The sequence below is a fragment of the Danio aesculapii genome, chromosome 2 (genome assembly GCF_903798145.1).
Source record: "Danio aesculapii chromosome 2, fDanAes4.1, whole genome shotgun sequence".
Classification (NCBI taxonomy): domain Eukaryota; kingdom Metazoa; phylum Chordata; class Actinopteri; order Cypriniformes; family Danionidae; genus Danio; species Danio aesculapii.
The window spans coordinates 8651680-8674644 of record NC_079436.1 but is presented as its reverse complement, the minus strand read 5'-3'; the positions used below and the strand labels follow the sequence as shown (position 1 = coordinate 8674644).

The 22965-nt window shown below is 35.8% G+C and overlaps 2 protein-coding genes across 2 annotated transcripts in view; both read right to left on the bottom strand.

Annotated features, from left to right (window-relative positions):
• ccdc39 (coiled-coil domain containing 39) overlaps positions 1 to 584 on the bottom strand; it is a 42223-nt gene extending 41639 nt beyond the window's left edge. The window contains exon 1 of the mRNA XM_056464732.1: positions 287 to 584. Within this exon, the coding sequence (XP_056320707.1) occupies positions 287 to 584 (298 nt within the window). The remainder of the gene's footprint in view (positions 1 to 286) is intronic.
• Positions 585 to 2069: 1485 nt separating this feature from the next.
• On the bottom strand, positions 2070 to 18707 carry dcun1d1 (DCN1, defective in cullin neddylation 1, domain containing 1 (S. cerevisiae)). Its single transcript, XM_056472088.1, has 7 exons — positions 18650 to 18707; positions 17891 to 18104; positions 8430 to 8598; positions 8200 to 8330; positions 8028 to 8110; positions 6895 to 6991; positions 2070 to 2915 (listed from the first exon to the last, which is right to left on the bottom strand). Exons 1-7 carry the CDS (start codon positions 18650 to 18652, stop codon positions 2839 to 2841), a joined length of 774 nt encoding a protein of 257 aa, XP_056328063.1. The 5' UTR covers positions 18653 to 18707; the 3' UTR covers positions 2070 to 2838.
• Between the last annotated feature and the right edge of the window lie 4258 nt (positions 18708 to 22965).

Genomic DNA, 22965 nt, shown 5'->3' with positions numbered 1-22965 from the left:
CAGTATTGTTTTAAGTATGGATTGGTTAAAGTGCAGTGCATGCTACATGTTGATGGTGTGCAGTGAGGGGTGTGGAAGAGTTTGTGTGAGGTGTTCATCAGCTTGATAGTCTGAGGGAAGAAACTTTCCTTCAGTCGGCTGGTGCGTGACCGGATGCTGCGGAACCGTCTGCCTGAGGGTAGCAGAGAGAAAAGTCTATGGCTTGGGTGGCTGGAGTCGCTGATGATTCTTTTGGTTTTCATCATGCACCGCCTGGTGTAGATGTCCTGGAGGGAGGGAAGCTCACCTCCTACTACGCGTCCAGCAGTTCGCACAATCCTATGTAGGCCTTTGCGATTGCTGCTGGTGCTGTTTCCATACCAGGTGGTGATACAGCCAGTCAGGATGCTCTCCACAGTGCAGGTGTAGAATGAGCGGAGGATGTGGGGGCTCATTCCAAACCTCCTGAGACGCCCGAGGAAGAAGAGGCGTTGTTGTGCCTTCCTCAGCACTGCGTCTGTGTGAGCAGTCCATGTCAGATCCTCAGCGATGTGGACTCCAAGAAACTTGAAAGTGCTGACTCTCTCCACTGGTGTCCCGTCCATGGAGATAGGGGTGTGTTCTCTTTTCTCTCTCCTGAAATCCACCACCAGCTCCTTGGTTTTGCTGATGTTGAGTGAGAGGTGATTTTCCTCACACCACTGTAAGCAACAACAACAACTTGCTTTTGTATAATGTTATTATATTAGATATTATTATTATTATTATTATATATATATATATATATATATATATATATATATATATATATATATATATATATATATATATATTATAATGTTATTATATTATGTTATATATATATATATATATATATATATATATATATATATATATATATATATATATATAACATAATATAATAACATTATAATATATATATATATATATATATATATATATATATATATATATATATATATATATATATATATAATAATGTTATTATATTATGTTATATATATATATATATATATATATATATATATATATATATATATATATATATATATATATATGTATATAATTTATTTATTATATACATATTTATGTTTGTTTTATTAAAAATAAGCTTAGATTTGTCCACCTGTCAGGTTTCGGACCATATGGGGCATAGCACGTGTCTTTTGATATAACTTTTTTTTTACCACACTTCGTTATTATTATTCATTTATTAGTTTGCTGGTAATTAGAATAGGAAATAGTTTTGAAACAAATCTTTGCGCTTAACAAATGAAATTATGCAGGCTAATGGATGTCTTCAGTGGAGTGCATACAACACAGTTTCCCTATCCACGAAAGAGAGAAAGTGAAAGTAAAGAGGCTGAATGGAGAAGGCTCGTTCTTTATCCTCGTGCTGCAGATGGTTTGTTTAACTGTTTTCTCGCTAAGCTTTAGTTTTTCCTCTTACAAAGTCCGCCATGTGAATAGCAAATGCGCCATGGCGAGACACAACTGACTCTTAAGGGGAATGGGAGATGAGACTCTGATTGGTTTATTTTCAAAACACACCCATAACTGATTAAGAGAAGCACAAGTCTGTTAGACCATGCGCCAGGGTGCAAACCCCATTTCTATCTCCTTAAAGTAGCAAAAGTGGATTCAGACACGCCCTTAATGCTTTTGCGCCATGCGCTTTAGACTTTGCGCTTAGATCATTAAAATAGAGCCCGTAATCTTTGAAATGTAGATATTTGGAATAGAAACAAGACAAAAATTCAAAGAAAGAAATTTTTTTTTGTATAAATCATATCAATTCCATATAAATACAGTGATTAAATACAATTCTGTAGCTCCTGGTCAACTATGATTCAGACCGGATATTGCATATCTTTGCAATGTGACTATTGCTAATGCGCACATTGCGATATCGATGCAATTGTTCCCTTCATTTATCAAAACACTATGTTGTGTTCGTCAAATATAGTAAAAGAGGCTTGAATAATATTTTTTGAACGTGTAAATATTAATCAATTTTGCACTGTGTGCATGAGTAAACACTGATAACACACACATAGAGGAAATAAAACTATTTTCAAGGCCATCTGACTTTATTTATCAACTATAACCTGATTATATCATATGGATTATGTGACTTATCAAAGTGCTGAATGAACTGCAAACACAGTATATCAATACATCAAAATGGAGTCATTAATCAAGGAAAACTGAGGTACGGTTCAAAATTAATATTATTTCTACCATTGTAAAACATAATATTTTCAGTTATGACCTATTGATTTAATCAAAACCAAACGAGCAAAGCTGAAGTTACTGTCTGGATATCAACAGAAAATGTACATCGTCACAATAAAACAAGTTAAATGTGACTGGTTTTCAAGACACCAGCTACTCCATTTTATAAAAAAAGAGAGGAAGAGAACAATCAAAAAACTCTTGACATATAATTTTCATAAAAACCGAATGGAAAGGAAAAAACAGACAAACATTCAAAGCGAGAATGCACATGGAGTTATTAAAATTAAGATTTTGACATTTCCTAACTGTATCTGTCGGAGCTTGCTCAACAAACCACTTCATCTGAATGAGACCACTGAAGAAGTGCCAGATTCAATACAATCCTGTACGAAGAGAAAAAAAAAATGGCCCAAAAAGACAAAAGCCCAAACCACCATTAGATGACTGAAGAGAAAAGACGCCTTTAATGTCTCTGGTTTGTATAAATGTCTCAGTCCTGAGGGCTTGGAAAAGGCAATGCAGATCTCAGTTCAGTCTTCTGTGCTCAGCAGAAGCTGTTTGTTTTCAATGAGGTCCAGAAGTCCCCCAGAAGGAATGTACTTATACAGCTGTACTCTTGGTGCCAATGCACGGCCGCGCAAACTCCACAAAATCATCAATAAGAACTGGCCAGGCTCCTGAAAAAGAAAAAGGAATAATTAAGTCTCATGAATGGAAGCTTTGTTTGGAAATTTAACAACAAATAAAGGCATAGTTCACTCAAAAATAAAAATTCTGTCATGATTTACTTATCCACTAGTTCCAAAGTGGAGTTTCTTCTGTTAAACACTGTGGTCTAGCGTTTAATAATGCAATTGCATATTGTCTCCACTAGAGGGCAACCACAGTGCATGTCTTGCGCGTAGTTGTGCATTTATTCTTCTTCGTGCTGTTTGTGTTGCTCTGCAACAACACTTCCAAAACGCTAGCTGGCAGTAGGTTTTAATGTTCATCTGCGTTGAGTTTCTTTGCAGATGTTTTTCTGAACGCTACCATAACGTACAAGTAGCTAAAACTCACTTATTCAGAGGTGGAAACCAACAGATGAGCAACAACTTTAATCATAAGGTAAACACAAATCAAAAAAGTTTCCATCTGGAGCTACTTCACGAGACTCAACACTTGTAACTACTTGCTCCATCAGGCTCTCGGCTCTCAGCACTGCCCACGCTAGTCACCGCTAGCAAGCCAACCAATCACAGAGCTTGCGCTGTGTAGTTGTGACATGTAGTTACATTCTTTGAGAGGTGCGCATCGGCATCAGCCACGGCAAGGGGTAAGCGACCGTGCGAAGGCTGCGCTGGACCATACATGCTTGACGCAGAAGTATAAATCAGCCTTTAGTGTATTGTAATAAAGATTAAGAGTTATAAAGCCCCGTCCAAGTGGCTTATCATATATACAACATAAGGAAGATATCCGGAAGAATGTTGGAAAAAACATTTATTGACTTTAACTGCAGATGTCGATGGTTGTTTTTTTCCAACATTCTTCAGAATATCTTGAGCTATGTTTTTATGATAACAACATAAACAAAAATGTGAAAGCTTTACCCTTGCATTAAAAAAAAATCATGTTAACATGAGTTGCGCACCTGACGTGATGCCACACAACATCTTTTAGAACTGTAAACATTGTTTTCTATGTGGGTATGCACACAGACACCGTAATTCACTGTATGTTTGCATTGTTTTGCGATGTAAAGAAAAGGCGTTCTTCATAAAACAACCCACACTTGTGAAAACATCCTAAATCACTGTATTAGATATGCCAGGCCGGTATTTGGTGCTGTCACCTTGTTCGGGGCTAATGTGTATGTAGAATTTGCCATGTGTAAGATGCATAAGATGCAATTGTCATGCACATCATGTGACGAAAGTTGCGATGCGATCAGTTGTGAATCTCCTCCGAAGGCCAAAAGGCGTTCTCTGTTGTTGGTTGTAATGTGAGTGTCTCGAGTGATAAAAATGTTACCAATTGTTACGAATTAAATTAAAAAAATCATTAATCAAATAGTGGTTTAACCAAAACGTAACAAGATAACATAGATTAAAAATATAATCACTGGTGCCCCCGTGCGCTCTCTCTCCCCAAAATATAATCCAAAAACACAACCACTGAGAAATAACAAGAAATTATGATTTATTTACAGAAAATGAGCAAAAATAACATCGGGAGGGGTTCAGCCAAAATAAATGACAATAAACCAAGCTAACTAAATTAGAGAAAACTTCCCTGGAAATAGATAAGAAAATAAAATACAGAAAACTTACCTCCCTACTAACAACACAGGAGAAAACGAAAATTATAAATAGAAGGCACCGAAGCTCCCTACCATGCTCCAAGCCAGACAGGGAAAACGGTTAGAATGTACAGCTTCACATTGGCATCTCACAAAACGCCATATAAGAGACATCAGCAACAAACACTCATTTTTATCACTCGAGACACTCACATTACAACCAAATCAGAGATTGTTGGTTGTATACACTTTGCTAACTAAGTGTTAGCAAACACTTGAGCTAAAACAACACCACGTACTACACAATTGTCGTGTTTCTTTTGCACCTTTGACCTACACCTCCCTAAATACTAGGGCAGAACAATAAAAAGCGATATAACAATGCAAATGGATTTCCGATTTAGCATAAGATGCAATTGTCATGCACATCATGTGACGAAAGTTGCGATGCGATCGGTTGTGAATCTCCTCCGAAGGCCAAAAGGCGCTCTGGCTAGTTGCAAGGAGCCACCATATTGAAAACACCCACGAAATCCTTCCAGCGGTTGGAGAATAAACAGAAGATTTAGCAGCCTTCATTGATTCAACGGGATTAATAAACACACGGCCACAAGAACGTATGGTTTATCTGCGTTCTTTTTAGTTTCCTGATAATAACAAACACTTAGGCCTAATCCCACTTCTATTATTGTACCCCTACCCCTTCCTCTTGGCCCTTAAAACAGAGTGTGAAGGGGAAGGGCTTCAAAATGTACTCCTAAGAAATGGGACAGCACTACAGCACCTGCACACGTCATCATATGTCATCGCGATCTCTTGCTTCATATGAGATTTATTTTAGTTTTTTTTTTTTTAAAGCATGATGGTAAAACAGGAACACTGTTATGAATGTATTAAAACGTGCTTGTTTGTTGTAAAAATTCATAATAATGACAAAAAAATAAATAAATTTGTGCATCTCCTGACTTCTGAGTGCAGCTATGCAGCCGTTGTGGCTGGTGTATTCGGGGAAATTTTCTTACCCCTTGGTATCAAGTGTGGTCCTGAAAAATCTCTGTTTCGAGGGCTATCTAGCCCTTCCCCTTAGCCCTACGCCTTCAAGATAAAGAGAATTGGGACACACAAAATTGGACGTTTTTTTAAAACGGTGTTGGCAAGAAGATTTCCTCCCAGAACACCTACAACAGGCGCTTTGTCATAATCACTCCCCTACAAGAGAAAGCTCCTGATAATGCAGCGCGAAATGTGCATCAATCGCGCAAAATGCGCAACTCGCGCTGCTTCATTTGTGTATCGTGCCGCGGGATGTCTATTCATGTCTTTGCATTGACTTAACATGTAAATCACTCGTGCTTCATCTGCGTCTGGTGTGAAGGCTGCATTAGTTTTTTTAGTTCTAGCATTTGCACTTATGACCCAAAGGTCATAAAAAGTTATATTATCTTGATAGACTAGAAGTAATGAACTATGTTTGAACACAGAGCTTATAATTTGCAATATTTGACAAGCCTATGGGAAAATCCTATGGGTATTTTACGAGGGAACGAGCGTAATGTAGTCGATTGACCTACAAAGTGACGTCATAGTTCCTCCACTCTATTGAACATGTGTTATACACACACATCTCCTTTTTGGAAGAACACTACATAATGTACAAACCTGAATAATAAACTTGAATAATAATGCAACGCCTTTGTCACATGTGGTATTTACATGTGCTTTAAGGTCTAACATTAACAACATTTACTCCAAAGGGCTGTAGTTCACTGAAGTTACACAAACATATGTCATTATTACAGAATGATTATTTGTAATTTGACTATTGCATTATGATAATCGCATGCAATATTTTGAATAGCTTGTCACAGAACTATGGCTCAATGTAGTAAACGCTGCTCCATCTGAAAACAGGTGATGGAGGTTTACAGCTGATTACAGAGACGGCTTGACTGACGAGTGTGTATATGTATGTATGTATGTATGTGTGTGTATATATATATATATATATATATATATATATATATATATATATATATATATATATATATATATATATATATATATATATATATATATATATATATATATATATATATATATATATATATCTCAGTTGTCATGTAAACAAACAGGTAAAACATATTTAAAAATCCCCCCATTTCTGGCAGAAAACATTACCATGTAAATGGCCCTTTGCTTTGTGTTCAACAGAAGAAAGAAACTGATAGAACAACTTAAGTAAATGGTAAAGACAATTTTTGGGTAAACTATGCCTTTATGTTTTAGACTTTTGACATTGTAAACAGACTGTTAACACTAACTAGCTCTCAAAATATTGTAAAATGATAAAATACATGAAAAAAGTTGCAACTAACCCTCCTCGTCGTAGTTTGACATATCATCTGTGATCATCGTGCTGAAATCTAACAAAAGGTTCCACGTGTCTTTGGGAATGGATCGCTTATGATGCTCCTGCAAAACATTGACAACCAGTTTTAAAGATATGAAAACTTAATTTGACCAGTTAAGGTTGGAATACATGACGTTATTCAACATTTTTAGCAATATCAATACCTTAAAGTGATAGTTCACCCAAAAAAAATAAACAGAAAAGAAAACATATTGAGGAAAGTAGGAAACCTGTAACCATGGACTTCCATAGTATTTGTTTGCCCTACTATGGAAGTCAATGCTTACAGGATTTTAGTTTTCTTCAAAATATCTGATCTTGAAATAAACTCAAAGATCTGGAACCATTTGAGAGATTAAATCTGGGTGAACTACCCCTTTAAGGCAACACAGTCAAGTCTAAATTATAATTCAGTATTCACATGCAGTGAGTGACACAAATTTAGTTTAGCTTTCAACCCTAATTAAAAGACACGATTAAACTAAACAAAACCTACAGGTAAGTGTGTTAGAGCATGATCGAAACTAAACTCTACAGGGCTGTGGCCCTCTAGGAACGGAGTTTGACACCCCTGCTGTACACAATCTGCCTATTTATTTCTCTCACACATACTTTGAACTGTTTTTGAACTACAACACTGGTCCAGGCCATTGTTTCAGAAAAAAACAGTGTACAGACAACAATAAACTATAAAAAGACATCAAAATGAGTTCTTGTGTTAAATCTTTCTACATTGATTTTTCAACTTTTAACACTTTTTAAGACACCCTGTCTCAAATGTTAGCGGGAATAAAAGATGTTTTGACAATTTCAGCACTGAAGTTGGTGCCCTTGACAATCTTAAGTGACAAGATTAAAAGATGCAAGCCAATTTTTTGAATAAATACAATATATATTTTATCATAACTTCTGATTCAAAAAAAAGGCACAAACACTGAACATCAAACATTCATGTTTGTGCATGTAATTCAATAGAGAATACTCTTAAAGGCTGTGCGTTTGTGTGTACGCTAGCTGAAGTCTACTTTGGGATTTAAACGAGGGTTGTATTTTATTTATAATCATTGAAATAATCAATAAATAAATACAAATACTCACCAATAAAAATTTGTTCCATAGATCTAGAAATTTAAAACGTCCAGCCAATATTAAATTCCAGTATGCAATTGCCATTTCTAGGTCTAGAGGAAAACAAAACAATAAAACTGAAAAAACGCTAGTTAACTACATGAAAACGAAACTAAGAAAGGAAAGTGAACCCAACACATGCCTAAGCCCTTCTGTCCTGGATTCTTAGCAAAGTTAAATGTGAACTGATAGAAGTCTTTAAATTTCCCTTGGTCCTTCAACTCTTGCTCCATCCTGGGTAGCTGTGCTTTGAGTTTTTCTATGCTGTCACACCTTGACAAGACAAAAATAAGGTTAGTACACACAATGCAGTGGGGAAACTTATTCAGACCATCTTGATGTGGTGAGAAGGCACAAAAAACAAACATTTACCCTTGTTCAGCCATTCCCTCCATGAATTCTTGTTTGGAAAACTCGCACTGTGTTGCGGCTCGAAACTTCCAAGCGATTAGCAGTACACTTATACTGGCTGGATCAAGTCCTAAATCATCACAGAACTGCTGGATACCATCTATACCGATCTTGTTGTCATCTTGAGGGTCTGTAAGGATGAATAAAGCCCCGGTCAGATCACATAATCGATTACGAAAGTCACCATGTCAGATTATGCACTTTTTTCTTGATAAAACCTTTACTTGTCGTGGGTAACAAATGTGCCAGACTACACGTGCCTTCACGATCACTCATCCTGTGACGTCTACGACGAGCTTTATTTCTTTAAGCAGTCACAAGTGTTGCTATAATGATATTTCTTATCTCAATAAACACTGATGCTTGCTGACAACTAATAACTACATTATTTAAGGGCATTCGTTATGACATGGATAGGATCAAACTTATGATTCCTTTTTAATATTAAAATATTTTCTTTGAAATCTAAATGTATATTTTCCTGCCAGGGTTGCTTATTAAACACCACCTCCTTCCTGCTGTGAGTGAGACAGAGAAAACAAAAGCACATCAGCAGCGAGAAAAAAATCTGATGCTCAAGACATCTTTAAAATAATGACATATTAAAAAAATTTGCAAATATATGAAGGAGGTTTGTGATACAACAATTAAAGTGAAGCATTTATTAAATACTTATTTTTCCACAGAGCAAAACAAATCATCCACTCATATAGTCGATCAGTGGAGGGGCACAAACAAAAATATAATTTTTATATTTTTCTTGGAAAAAATATTTTTTGACACAAATTTTGTATTATATAATTTTTTTCTTCTTGTTTATCTTTTGTTGGTCCGTTATCTAAACAAGAATAATGAATAACATTTTCGCCAAAACACAAATTGCCATAGGATTGTGTTGCTTTGTTAAAATCATAGTCCAGCCTAAATAAAATTAAAGTGAAATATTCAGTTTCAGAGAGACTTATATTAAACTGTTTTCCCTATTAATGACAAATTTGAATATGCAGGAAATGCTTTTGGAATGTATTCTCCGCACTGATTGTTCCCAGATTACCTCGGAGCAACGAACCCACTCATAAATAAATATGCTGCCTATTTTTTGACCAGCGCATTAACGATAAGCGAGAAATGATGTCCTCCTATTGCACAGTGTCACCTACGTGACGGAACTCGTTGTGAAGAACAAGAAAAAACTAGATATTAAAGTTTGAGGACAAACTTTATGGTGGCTTGAAAAGCCGAGTCTGAATTAGCATGTTACTAGCATGAATTAGCAAGTAACTAGCATGATTCTAACATAAATTAGCATGTAACTAGCATGATTCTAGCATGAACTAGCATGTTACTAGCATGTTTCTAGCATGAATTAGCATGATTCTAGCATGAATTAGCATGTTACTAGCATGTTTCTAGCATGAGTTAGCATGTTACTAGCATGTTTCTAGCATGAATTAGCATGTTACTAGCATGATTCTAGCATGAATTAGCATGTTACTAGCATGTTTCTAGCATGAATTAGCATGTTACTAGCATGTTATTAGCATAATTCTAGCATGAATTAGCATGTTTCTAGCATGAATTAGCATGTTATTAGCATGATTCTAGCATGAATTAGCATGTTACTAGCATGATTCTAGCATGAATTAGCATGTTACTAGCATGATTCTAGCATGAATTAGCATGTTACTAGCATGTTTCTAGCACGAATTGGCATGTTACTAGCATGTTTCTAGCATGATTTAGCATGTTATTAGCATGATTCTAGCATGAATTAGCATGTTTCTAGCATGAATTAGCATGTTATTAGCATGATTCTAGCATGAATTAGCATGTTACTAGCATGATTCTAGCATGAATTAGCATGTTTCTAGCATGAATTAGCATGTTACTAGCATGATTCTAGCATGAATTAGCATGTTACTAGCATGATTCTAGCATGAATTAGCATGTTATTAGCATGATTCTAGCATGAATTAGCATGTTACTAGCATGATTCTAGCATGAATTAGCATGTTACTAGCATGATTCTAGCATGGATTAGCATGTAACTAGCATGATTCTAGCATGAATTAGCATGTTACTACCATGTTTCTAGCATGAATTAGCATGTTACTACCATGTTTCTAGCATGAATTAGCATGTTATTAGCATGATTCTAGCATGAATTAGCATGTTACTAGCATGTTTCTAGCATGAATTAGCATGTTACTAGCATGAATTAGCATGTTACTAGCATGTTTCTAGCATTAATTAGCATGTTACTAGCATGTTTCTAGCATGAATTAGCATGTTATTAGCATGATTCTAGCATGAATTAGCATGTTTCTAGCATGAATTAGCATGTTATTAGCATGATTCTAGCATGAATTAGCATGTTACTAGCATGATTCTAGCATGAATTAGCATGTTACTAGCATGTTTATAGCATGAATTAGCATGTTACTAGCATGATTCTAGCATGAATTAGCATGTTACTAGCATGATTCTAGCATGAATTAGCATTTTACTAGCATGATTCTAGCATGAATTAGCATGTTACTAGCATGATTCTAGCATGGATTAGCATGTTACTAGCATGTTTCTAGCATGAATTAGCATGTTACTAGCATGTTTCTAGCATGAATTAGCATGTTACTAGCATGTTTCTAGCATGAATTAGCATGTTACTAGCATGATTCTAGCATGAATTAGCATGTTACTAGCATGATTCTAGCATGAATTAGCATGTTATTAGCATGATTCTAGCATGAATTAGCATGTTACTAGCATGATTCTAGCATGTTACTAGCATGTTTCTAGCATGAATTAGCATGTTATTAGCATGTTATTAGCATGTTTATAGCATGAATTAGCATGTTGTTAGCATGATTCTAGCATGAATTAGCATGTTTCTAGCATGAATTAGCTTGTAACTAGCATGATTCTAGCATTAATTAGCATGTAACTAGCATGTTACTAGCATGATTCTAGCATGAGTCAGCTTGTTTCTAGCATGAATTAGCATGTTGTTAGCATGATTCTAGCATGAATTAGCATGTTACTAGCATGACTAGCATGTCACTATCGTGTTGCTAGCACCTTTCTAGCAAGATTAGCATGTCAGTAGGATGTTAAAACTGTTAGCGTGTGTTAGAATAGCTAGTCACAGTCTCTGGGACAGTTGCTAGGGTGCTGAAATTGGTTGCTAGGGAGTGGCTAGTAAGTTTAAAGGTAATCAGTGATTGGCTGCTGGCTAGACTGAGTTGAATGAGGCCAGACTCTAGTCTGTAGGACAGTCTGATGCAGAGTTCTGAGCTCACAAAGGTTGATCCAATGTTAAGTAAATGGGAGTCTTTTACAATGGAAGTCTATGGGACAGTTGCTAGGGTGCTGTAAGTGGTTGCTAGGGAGTGGCTAGTAAGTTAAAAAGTCATCAGTTATTGGCTGCTGGCTAGACTGAGTTAAATGAGTCCAGTTAGAAGTCTGTAGGACAGTCTGATGCAGAGTTATGAGCTCACAAAGTTTGACCCAATGTTAAGTCAATGGGACTTTTGGGTTTTTTCTGGGTCGTTTTTCGGAAAACCCAAGGTCGGATCAGTTAGAAAAGATATAGCAACCCGAGTCAGACCAGTTTGAAGGTTTGACGAAAGTTTGAAGTATGTAGCTTGAAAGGCCTAGGAGGAGATACACTTAGAAATTAGTCTCAGAAGAATAAGAAGAAGAAGAAGAAGAAGAAGAATAACTAGATTATTAAAGTTTGAGGACAAACTTTGAGGCTGGCTTGTGAAAGTCTGTTGGTAATAGTTTATTTAGTTTAAAGTAGTTTTAAAAAGTACGAAAAGATAGATAGATAGATAGATAGATAGATAGATAGATAGATAGATAGATAGATAGATAGATAGATAGATAGATAGATAGATAGAACAATTAGCATGTCATTAGCATGATTCTACTATGAATTAGCATGTTATTAGCATGATTCTAGCATGAATTAGCATGTTACTAGCATGATTCTAGCATGAACTAGCATGTTACTAGCATGATTCTAGCAGGAATTAGCATGTTACTAGCATGATTCTAACATGAATTAGCATATTGCTAGCATGATTCTAGCATGAATTAGCATGTTACTAGCATGATTCTAGCATGAATTAGCATGTTACTAGCATGATTCTAGCATGAATTAGCATGTTACTAGCAAGATTCTAGCATTAATTAGCATGTTACTAGCATGATTCTAGCATGATTTAGCATGTTACTAGCATGATTCTAGCATGAATTAGCATGTTACTAGCATGGTTCTAACATGAATTAGCATGTTACTAGCATGATTCTAGCATGAATTAGCATGATTCTAGCATGAATTAGCATGTTACTAGCATGAATTAGCACGTTACTAGCATGATTCTAGCATGAATTAGCATGTTACTAGCATGATTCTAGAATGAATTAGCATGTTACTAGCATGATTCTAGCATGAATTAGCATGTTACTAGCATGATTCTAGCATGAATTAGCATGTTACTAGCATGATTCTAGCATGAATTAGCAGGTTATTAGCATGATTCTAGCATGAATTAGCATCGTTCTAGCATGAATTAGCATGTTACTAGCATGATTCTAGCATGATTTAGCATGTTACTAGCATGATTCTAGCATGAATTAGCATGTTACTAGCATGATTCTAGCATGAATTAGCATGTCACTAGCATGATTCTAGCATGAATTAGCATGTTACTAGCATGATTCTAGCATGAAGAAGCATGATTCTAGCATGAATTAGCATGTTACTAGCATGGTTCTAGCATGAATTAGCATGTTACTAGCATGATTCTAGCATGAATAAGCATGTTACTAGCATGATTCTAGCATGAATTAGCATGTTACTAGCATGATTCTAGCATGAATTAGCATGTTACTAGCATGATTCTAGCATGAATTAGCATGTTACTAGCAAGATTCTTGCATGAATTAGCATGTTACTAGCATGATTCTAGCATGAATTAGCATGTTATTAGCATTATTCTAGCATGAATTACCATGTTATTAGCATGATTCTAGCATAAATTAGCATGTTACTAGCATGATTCTAGCATGAATTAGCATGTTACTACCATGATTCTAGCATGAATTAGCATCGTTCTAGCATGAATTAGCATGTTACTAGCATGATTCTAGCATGATTTAGCATGTTACTAGCATGATTCTAGCATGAATTAGCATGTTACTAGCGTGATTCTAGCATGAATTAGCATATTACTAGCATGATTCTAGCATGAATTAGCATGTTACTAGCATGATTCTAGCATAAATTAGCATGTTACTAGCATGATTCTAGCATGAATTAGCATGTTACTAGCATGATTCTAGCATAAATTAGCATGTTACTAGCATGATTCTAGCATGAATTAGCATGTTACTAGCAAGATTCTAGCATGATTTAGCATGTTATTAGCATGATTCTAGCATGAATTAGCATGATATTAGCATGATTCTAGCATGAATTAGCATGTTATTAGCATGATTCTAGCATGAATTAGCATGTTACTAGCATGATTCTAGCATGAATTAGCATGTTACTAGCATGATTCCAGCATGAATTAGCATGTTACTAGCATGTTTCTAGCATGAATTAGCATGTTACTAGCATGATTCCAGCATGAATTAGCATGTTACTAGCATGATTCCAGCATGAATTAGCATGTTACTAGCAAGATTCTAGCATGGATTAGCATGTTACTAGCCTGATTCTAGCATGAATTAGCATGTTACTAGCATGATTCCAGCATGAATTAGCATGTTGCTAGTCATTGCTAGCATGTGAACTATACAGGATGTATGGTGTGCTAGCATGAGTCAAATAAGCCAACCCCCGCTTCTCTACGATGTTCTGATACTGAGATATAGCTGCTGTTATATCGTTGCTAGGTTAGTCTGTTTTGTTGCTATGGAGTTGATTGACAGCTTAGACTGATGATGTATCAAAGCTTCTTGCCAGTATGAACAGTTAAAAACAACCCCCATGTCTCTATCACACTGCAGCAGGACGATATCAATTTGGGCCTCTATAATGGCAGTCTATGGGACAGTTGCTAGGGTGCAGTATCTGGTTGTTAGGGTGTGGCTAGAAAGTTAAAAGGCCATCAGTGATTGGCTGTGGGCTAGACTGAGTTAAATGAGCTCAGCCATTAGTCTTTATGACAGTCTGATGCAGAGTTATGAGCTCACAAAGTTTGATCCAATGTAAAGTCAATGAGCATCATTTGCAATGGAAGTCTATGGGACAGTTTCTAGGGTCCAAAAGTGGTTGCTAGGGCGTGGCTAGAAAGTTTAAAGCTCATCAGTTATTGGCAGTTAGGTAGTCTGAGTTAAATGAGCCCAGTTAGAAGTCTGTGTGACATTCTGACGCAGAGTTATGAGCTCACAAAGTTTGACCCCATGTTAAGCCTATGGGATTTTTTCGGTGGTCCCGGGACGTTTTTCGGAAAACCGAAAGTCGGATCAGTCTGAGGAGATATAGCAATCCGAGTCCGAATAGTTCGGAGGTCTGGTGCGAGTTTGGTGGTCATAGCTTGAAAGCTCTAGGAGGAGATAGAGTTAGAAATTTAGTCTCAGAAGAAGAATAATAAAAAAAAAATAAAATAAAATAATAATAAGTTTAAATAGGATAACAGTAGTCTGGCTTGCTGCACAAGCCAGCCTAATAATAAGTTTAAGATAGATAACAGTATGCTGGCTTTTCAAGCCACCATAATTAATCATACTAGACTTTCTGCGATGGTGTCGTGAGGCGTCGCAGACGTGGTATCGGTTGTCATGAACTATGCCACATTACAAGAGAAGAAACCACTGAATGTTGTGTCACGACGCCCATTTGTCATTTTCAAATCCCCATGATACCCTACGGCAAGGAAATCATGCTGAAATCGTGTGATCTGACCAGGGCTTAAGGCACATTCTTTCTTACATAGGTAGGTGTAATAATAGGCATTGTTTAGATAAGGGGTGCCCAAACTTTTTCATTTAAGGGGCCAAAAACAAACTTGATTGAAGGCTGTGGGCCAAATATACCAAACTGTATATGTTAAATTTGCCATGGGTAATTTCCTAAGTCATTCTGTAATATTAAAAAAACAACTATATAATGTTGCTTTAAATCGTTATCGGCCGATAAATGCTATTTTTAATGTTCCTCTGTCAAAATTAGACTGATATCTTTAGGCGATAGATTACTTAACTGTACAGAACTGCTTGCCTTGCGCATGTGTGTGTTGAACTTGTTCAGACTTGTCCAGTGCACTATAACGGAGCTTTTCTGATATTGTTTATTCCTTCAAAGTCCGTCGTTTCTTCGTGCGGTATTGCTGTGCGCTAATGATTCATCAAGTAACCATATTCCTTATCATTGTAAATAAGTTTGATAGAGTATTTCATTGTGTATTTTGGTTTAAATTACCTCAGGAAAAATATTACATGTGTAAACGTAACAGCAGAGATGCACACACATGCTAAACAACTCGTTGGATTGTTTGTAATCTAATATGATTATTTGTTATTATCAACGCGTTGCTTGCGTTTACTTGTTTGTTATTTAACTCCCATTTTGTTATTTAACCTATTATTTTTATGCAACAGTCAAGTTGCATGTTAATTTGCTATGCGATGAAAAGGAAATAATATATTTTTGGCATGCTGATTCATGTGAAATCGTGAATATGGGTCTATTTAATCACCTTTTGAAACTGAGTAGGCTATTCACTTTAAACTTTTATGAAGTTTTTAAAATAAAATCAGCTGTTTGCTGTATAAAAATATAACATTTATTAAATATTTATATTTATCGGCTAATATATCGGTTATCAGCCTCCAAATCTTAAGAGTTAACGGTTATATCAGCCCAAAAATTAATATCAGTGCATCCCTAACCTACGGTGGCTGAGAGAGCTTAACGGGCTGCAATTTAAGAAAGCACATGCAATAACAAAAAACACCAGCAAATAAAGAAACAATCATCAATTTAAAAGCACACGTGTTCCAAATTGGTCACAACACAAATAACTGAAGAAACGCACAGCAAATTGGTCACAACACTTGCAAATATCCACGTAACACAACAGAAATGTTTCTAGGGGAACCAAAAACATGACGGACCCTGCTGAGATATGGATGTGTTATTATGCCATGACTGTCGCTCAGTGATGTGATTGGCGGTCTTTGAAAGGTCTTTTCAGTTGTTTGTGTTGTGACCAATTTGCTGCATGTTTCTTCAGTTGTTTGTGTTGTGACCAATTTGCTGCACGTTTCTTCAGTTGTTTGTGTTGTGACCAATTTGCTGCACATTTCTTCAGTTGTTTGTGTTGAGACCAATTTGCTGTGCGTTTCTTCAGTTGTTTGTGTTGTGACCAATTTGCTGCACGTTTCTTCAGTTGTTTGTGTTGTGACCAATTTGCTGCACATTTCTTCAGTTGTTTGTGTTGAGACCAATTTGCTGTGCGTTTCTTCAGTTGTTTGTGTTGAGACCAATTTGCTGCACGTTTCTTCACTTGTTTGTGTTGTGACCAATTTGCTGCATGTTTCTTCAGTTGTTTGTGTTGTGACCAATTTGCTGCACGTTTCTTCAGTTGTTTGTGTTGTGACCAATTTGCAGCACGTTTCTTCACTTGTTTGTGTTGTGACCAATTTGCTGCACATTTCTTCAGTTGTTTGCGTTGTGACCAATTTGCTGTGCGTTTCTTCAGCTGTTTGTGTTGTGACCAATTTGCTGCACATTTCTTCAGTTGTTTGTGTTGTGACCAATTTGCTGTGCGTTTCTTCACTTGTTTGTGTTGTGACCAATTTGCTGCACGTTTTCTTCACTTGTTTGTGTTGTGACCAATTTGCAACACATGCTGTCAAATTGATGATGATCGTTTCTTTATTTGCTGTTTTTTTTTTTGTTATTGCATGTGCTTTCTTAAATTGCACCGCGTTAAGCTCTTTCGGCCACCGTAATAATCATATTAACTATTGCAGTATTGTTTGTAACATTTAATAATGAACTTATTACAGTACATACATAAACAATCCAATTTATAACACAATGGAGTTCAATGCGGAATACACTAGCCAGGCTTATCCTGCCTTTACCTTGATTTGCTCACAGATATCTTTTGCATTGTCCCCTTGTCAAGTGACAGAATTTACATTTTACCCGTTTATTCCAGTTAGCTTTTTTGTAACTTCGCAGTAAAACAAAGAAATTAAAGGTTATGTTAAATTCGAAATAATGATCTCTGTCAAAGGCATTCACCCCAACCACCACCCCATCACTCTCCCTCCCTTTTCAGCTGGTGGGCCAAATCAAAGGTTACCATGGGTCAATATTGGCCATCTCTGGTTTAGATGATTTAAAATACATTTTGAGATTTTCAACATACATAAAAACAATGTTCTTTAGTTCTTACCTCTGTACCGATTATAGAGCTGTTCTAACTTTTTGCGGTCTAGTGTTCCCTTTAGATTCTGTACGTAGAGGTCGGGATGTTGGAAAAAGTTGTCTGTAGCAACGTCTAGTTTCCAATCATTCTGAGACAAACAATTGAGAGCTGTTTTCTCGTTTGACTGGGTAAAGATCATGAACTGGCGAACTTTATCCTTCTGAGAGGATTTCAGCTTGTTCTGCAATTGAAACAAACAACACACACACAGTTAATAAGATGTCAGCCCAGTCACTTCTACAACAGGATATCCTTGAGTCCAGTTAACAATCAGAATGGCTGGACTTTCACTGAAATTTTAATTTTAATCACTTATGATATAAATGATTAATTTGCTATATAATATAATGACAAGCATGGTATAAAGTATACCACAGAAACACTCAAAGCAAAACGAACGCTTTCACAGTGTTTGCATAAGGTTCTGTAACCAATAAACAAACTAATAATGCTTTGCTTTGGCCCATTAATCCGGTTTGTCATTTCTGACATGAACTTTACACCCCGGCTGTTCAACAGCTTTGACCTCGCTAGCTTCAAAGCTACCTGCTCTGTATAGCTGTCCAACAATTAATTCATCACTAAACCAACTCTCCGGCATGCTATATTTAATGGAGGTCGTCGTCAAAAATAGCCAGCTAACTAAACGGGATTCACCGTAGAGGTTTATGGGTATTTTGTGACTGTAACGCAAATTAGTAAAGCAATAGTTTTTTTTACATTTACCATGTTTGTGATTTCCAGACTCCCTCTTCCGCTATCCCTCTCTGCACTGTACCTATTTCCGCTCATGCGCAGTGACATTTGTACCGCAGTCAGCTGTTCGCCATAGAGACGTAGCGTTCCTTCATACACCGAATAAAAGCCTAGTACCATAGTCAGCAGAAATATCCAGAACGGAACTATAATGTAGCATTAAGATGAATAAACAAAATGTTATGTTATTCTCTAAATAGTATATATAATCTAAATAGGCTTATTTAGGCTTATTATAGGCTGCCAGGGGGGGTTCGGGTGGTTCGAAAGACCCACCCCTCTTCTGACAAAGCCCAGAATTTGACCCCTATATGAGCTAATTTGTCCCGTTTTTGACAATATGCCATCATAAATTGTGAAAATAACCAATAGAAGATGGTTTTAAGATGAATAATTTCTAAAATAACCAATAAAATAAGACTTTTATTATTTAAATGGACAAATTCTAACTGGGGGAATGAGCTGGCCAGTTTGATATTTGCCTATAAGCTACAGTTTTTAATTTAAAACATTCATATATTTTCCTTTGGCTCAGTGCCTTTATTCATCAGGGGTCGCCACAGCGGAATGAACCGGCAACTTATCCAGCATATGTTTTACACAGGGGATGCCCTTCCAGCTGCAACCCAGTACTGGGAAACACCTATACACAGTCATTCACGCACATACACTACGGCCAATTTCAATCCTTCATTCATTTTCTCTTCGGCTTAGTCCCTTTATTAATCAGGGGCCGCCACAGCGGAATGAACCGCCAACTTATCCAGCATATGTTTTACACTGCGGATGCCCTTCCAGCTGCAACCCAGTACTGGGAAACACCCATACACACTCATTCACACCCATACACTACGGCCAATTATATTCATTCATTCATTTTCTCTTCGGCTTAGTCCCTTTATTAATCAGGGGTCGCCACAGCGGAATGAAACGCCAACTTATCCAGCATATGTTTTACACTGCGGATGCCCTTCCAGCTGCAACCCAACACTGGGAAACATCCAAACACACTCATTCACGCACATACACTACGCCCAATTTAGCTGAGTCAATTCCCCTATACTGCATCTCTTTGGACTGTGAGGGAAACCGGAGCACTCCACTTCCGCAAACTTCCGGGACTCGAATCAGTGACATTTTTGCTGTGAGGTGACAGTGCTAACCACTGAGCTAATTTAAAACAAGTTTTTACAAATTCCCGCTTTTTGTTGTTTGTTTGCTTTTTTTTGATGGATGATAATAAATTAGCATTTAAAAATAAGTATTTCTTCACATTTCGAAAGCAATGTTACACATTTACTCGAAATGTACATTCATTTATTTAATAAGCCTGCATGCCCATGGCCAAGGAAAACCTGGAAATATTATAAACATTAGAATATGTTGTTTATATTATTTTGTTTAGTAAATGCAATTTATTTACTAGTCCTAAATTAATTATCTAGTATTATTCATTCATTCGTTCATTTTCCTTCGGCTTCGAACCTTTATTCATCAGAGGTCGCCACAGCGGAATGAACCTGCAACTTATCCAGCATATGTTTTACACAGCGGATGCCCTTCCAGCTGCAACCCAGTACTGGGAAACACCCATACACACTCATTCACACACATACACTATACGGCCAATTATATTCATTCATTCATTTTCTCTTTGGCTTAGTCCTTTAATAATCAGGGGTTGCCACAGCGGAATGAACCGCCAACTTATCCATTATATGTTTAGTTTAGTTTTATTCATTTGACCTATACTGTATATCTTTGGATTGCGGAGAAAACCAGAGCACCCGGAGGAAACCCACGCCATCATGGGTAGAACATGCAAACTCCACACAGAAATACCAGCTGACCCAGCTGGGACTGGAACCAGCAACCTTCTTGCTGTGAGGCGACAGTGCTAATCACCAAGCCATCGTGTCGCCTGTAGTAATGTATAGTATTAAATTGTGATTCCCTTCATTAGAAAGGTCATTTTAATTAATGCAATATTAAACATTATATATAGCACTACTAGGTGTCACTTTGTAAAATTATTAATAAAAATCCTTACCGTCATCAATAAACAAGGCTGGATTTATTTAATTTTTGGGATAATTTTAGACTTGTCTAAAAACATGTTTTAGACTCAGGTTTGAAACAGTTTAATAAAGTTTAAGCTAAATTGCAAAATTTTATTACTGACATGTTGACAAAAATGATCACACACAGGGTTTATTAATTTATATAAGCATTTATTTATTTAAGCATTTATTTATTTAAACGTTTATTTATTTAAGCATTTATGTATTTAAGCATTTATTTAAACATTTATTTATTTAAGCATTTATTTATTTAAGCATTTATTTATTTATTTAAGCACTTATTTATTTAAGCAATTATTTATTTATTTATTTTTTTTAAACATTTTTGTTATTTAAACATTTATTTATTTATTTATTTATTTATTTAAGTATTTATTTATTTACTTAAGCATTTATTTATGTAAGCCTTTATTTATTTATTTAAGCTTTTATTTTTATAAGCATTTATTTATTTAAGCCTTTATTTATTCATTTATTTATTTATTTATTTATTTATTTAACCCTTTATTTATTTAAGCATTTATTTATTTACGCCATTGTTTATTTATTTAAGCCATTGTTTATTTATTTAAGCATTTATTTATTTAAGCCATTGTTTATTTATTTAAGCATTTATTTATTTATATAAGCAATTATTTATTTAAGCATTTATTTAATTATGCATTTATTTATTTATGCATTTATCCATTTACATATTTCCATGCAGGCTAACACGGTTGCTCAGTGATTAGCATGATTAGCAAGAAGGTCGCTGGTTCAGTTGCCGTTTCTGTGTGGAGTATGCATGGGTTTTCTCTGGGTGCTCCGGTTTCCCTCGCAGTCCAAAGACATGTGCTATAGGTGAATTGAATAAGCTAAATTGCCCGTAGTGTATGTGTGTGAATTAGAGTGTGAAGAATCTAACTAAGGATCTGAGAATCCATGAAGCAAACTTATGTGTGTGTTGTTTCAAGAAAGCAACCATTCATTTGTGCTGTGTTTTATTTTCATTTGTTTTTATTCATTTATTCTTGATTTAATTATTTTATTTGTTCATATGATCATTAATCATTTATATAATTATCATCAAATCGTTTTATTGATCATTATTTAATGATTTGATTATTATTGTAAATTATTTGTCATTTTATTATGCTTTTATATTTATTATTACTATTTTCATATAATTATTGCTTCATTATTATTTCCATTTTTCCATATATTTATAATCTTATGACTGTGGATTCAACCGATACTTGTTTTCATGAGTAAGAGATAAGAGAATGTCTCCATTTCGAGGTCTATATTGTCACTGGACAATGTTGTGAAGCAGTAATTTTCCAATGCTGTTGCTTGTGGAATAATACCACTTGTTGGATTTATCCTGGTTAGACGAAGTCTGAGCATTGAATCATACGCAACTAAGATTATTCAATAAACTCCACTCCACGCTTCTCTCTGGTTTTCTCAGTCAGAATCAGAAAGAGCTTTATTGCCAGGTATGTTCACACATACGAGGAATTTGTTTTCATGACAGAGCTTCTACAGTGCAACAGGAGATTACAGAGACAGGACAAAAAACAGATAATAAATATATTTTTAAAAAATACAAGTCAACAAGTCAACTCCTATATTGATAGGAGACTGTTAATTCAGTTGAATACTGGTTAACAGGTTTAGGTATTGGAAACTCTGCTGACTTGTTGTCCATATACCTGGAGAAACAGACATTTCCTGACATGATCTGGCATCCGGGGCTTGATCGTTTTTATCTGGCATGGAGATGGTGATCTAATAAGTGTATGGTTGTTTCCCAGTACTGGGTTGTGGCTGGATGGGTATCCGCTGTGTAAAACATATGCTGGATAAGTTGGTGGTTCATTCTGCTGTGGCGACCCCTGGTGAATAAAGGGACTAAGTTTGGTTAAAGAGGCTTGGGACCATGATGTAATGCGATATTACAAGTGTGAGCATATCATTGTGTGCATGTAGAGGGGCGGACTTAGTGATTTGGGGGCCCTAAGCAATTCCAGATAGCATTTAACTATGTACAGTTCATTAGCCTTTGTGATTAGATTAATATAAATAATAAAAATAAAATTTTTAAACAAATTTAATTCACACTCAATCAAACTAATTTTGTCACCATTTTTCATATTGAATAAAATTGGTGGTCATTGCTTTTCACTGGGAAATTGTATATAATTTGGACAGGCCCTCTCTTAA

Coding starts and splice junctions, on each gene's coding strand:
- dcun1d1 (XM_056472088.1), bottom strand. Junction 8,331..8,429: donor GAGGGAATGGCTGAACAAGG/GTAAATGTTTGT, acceptor TGTCTTGTCAAG/GTGTGACAGCATAGAAAAAC. Junction 2,916..6,894: donor GTCAAACTACGACGAGGAGG/GTTAGTTGCAAC, acceptor TTTCTTTTTCAG/GAGCCTGGCCAGTTCTTATT.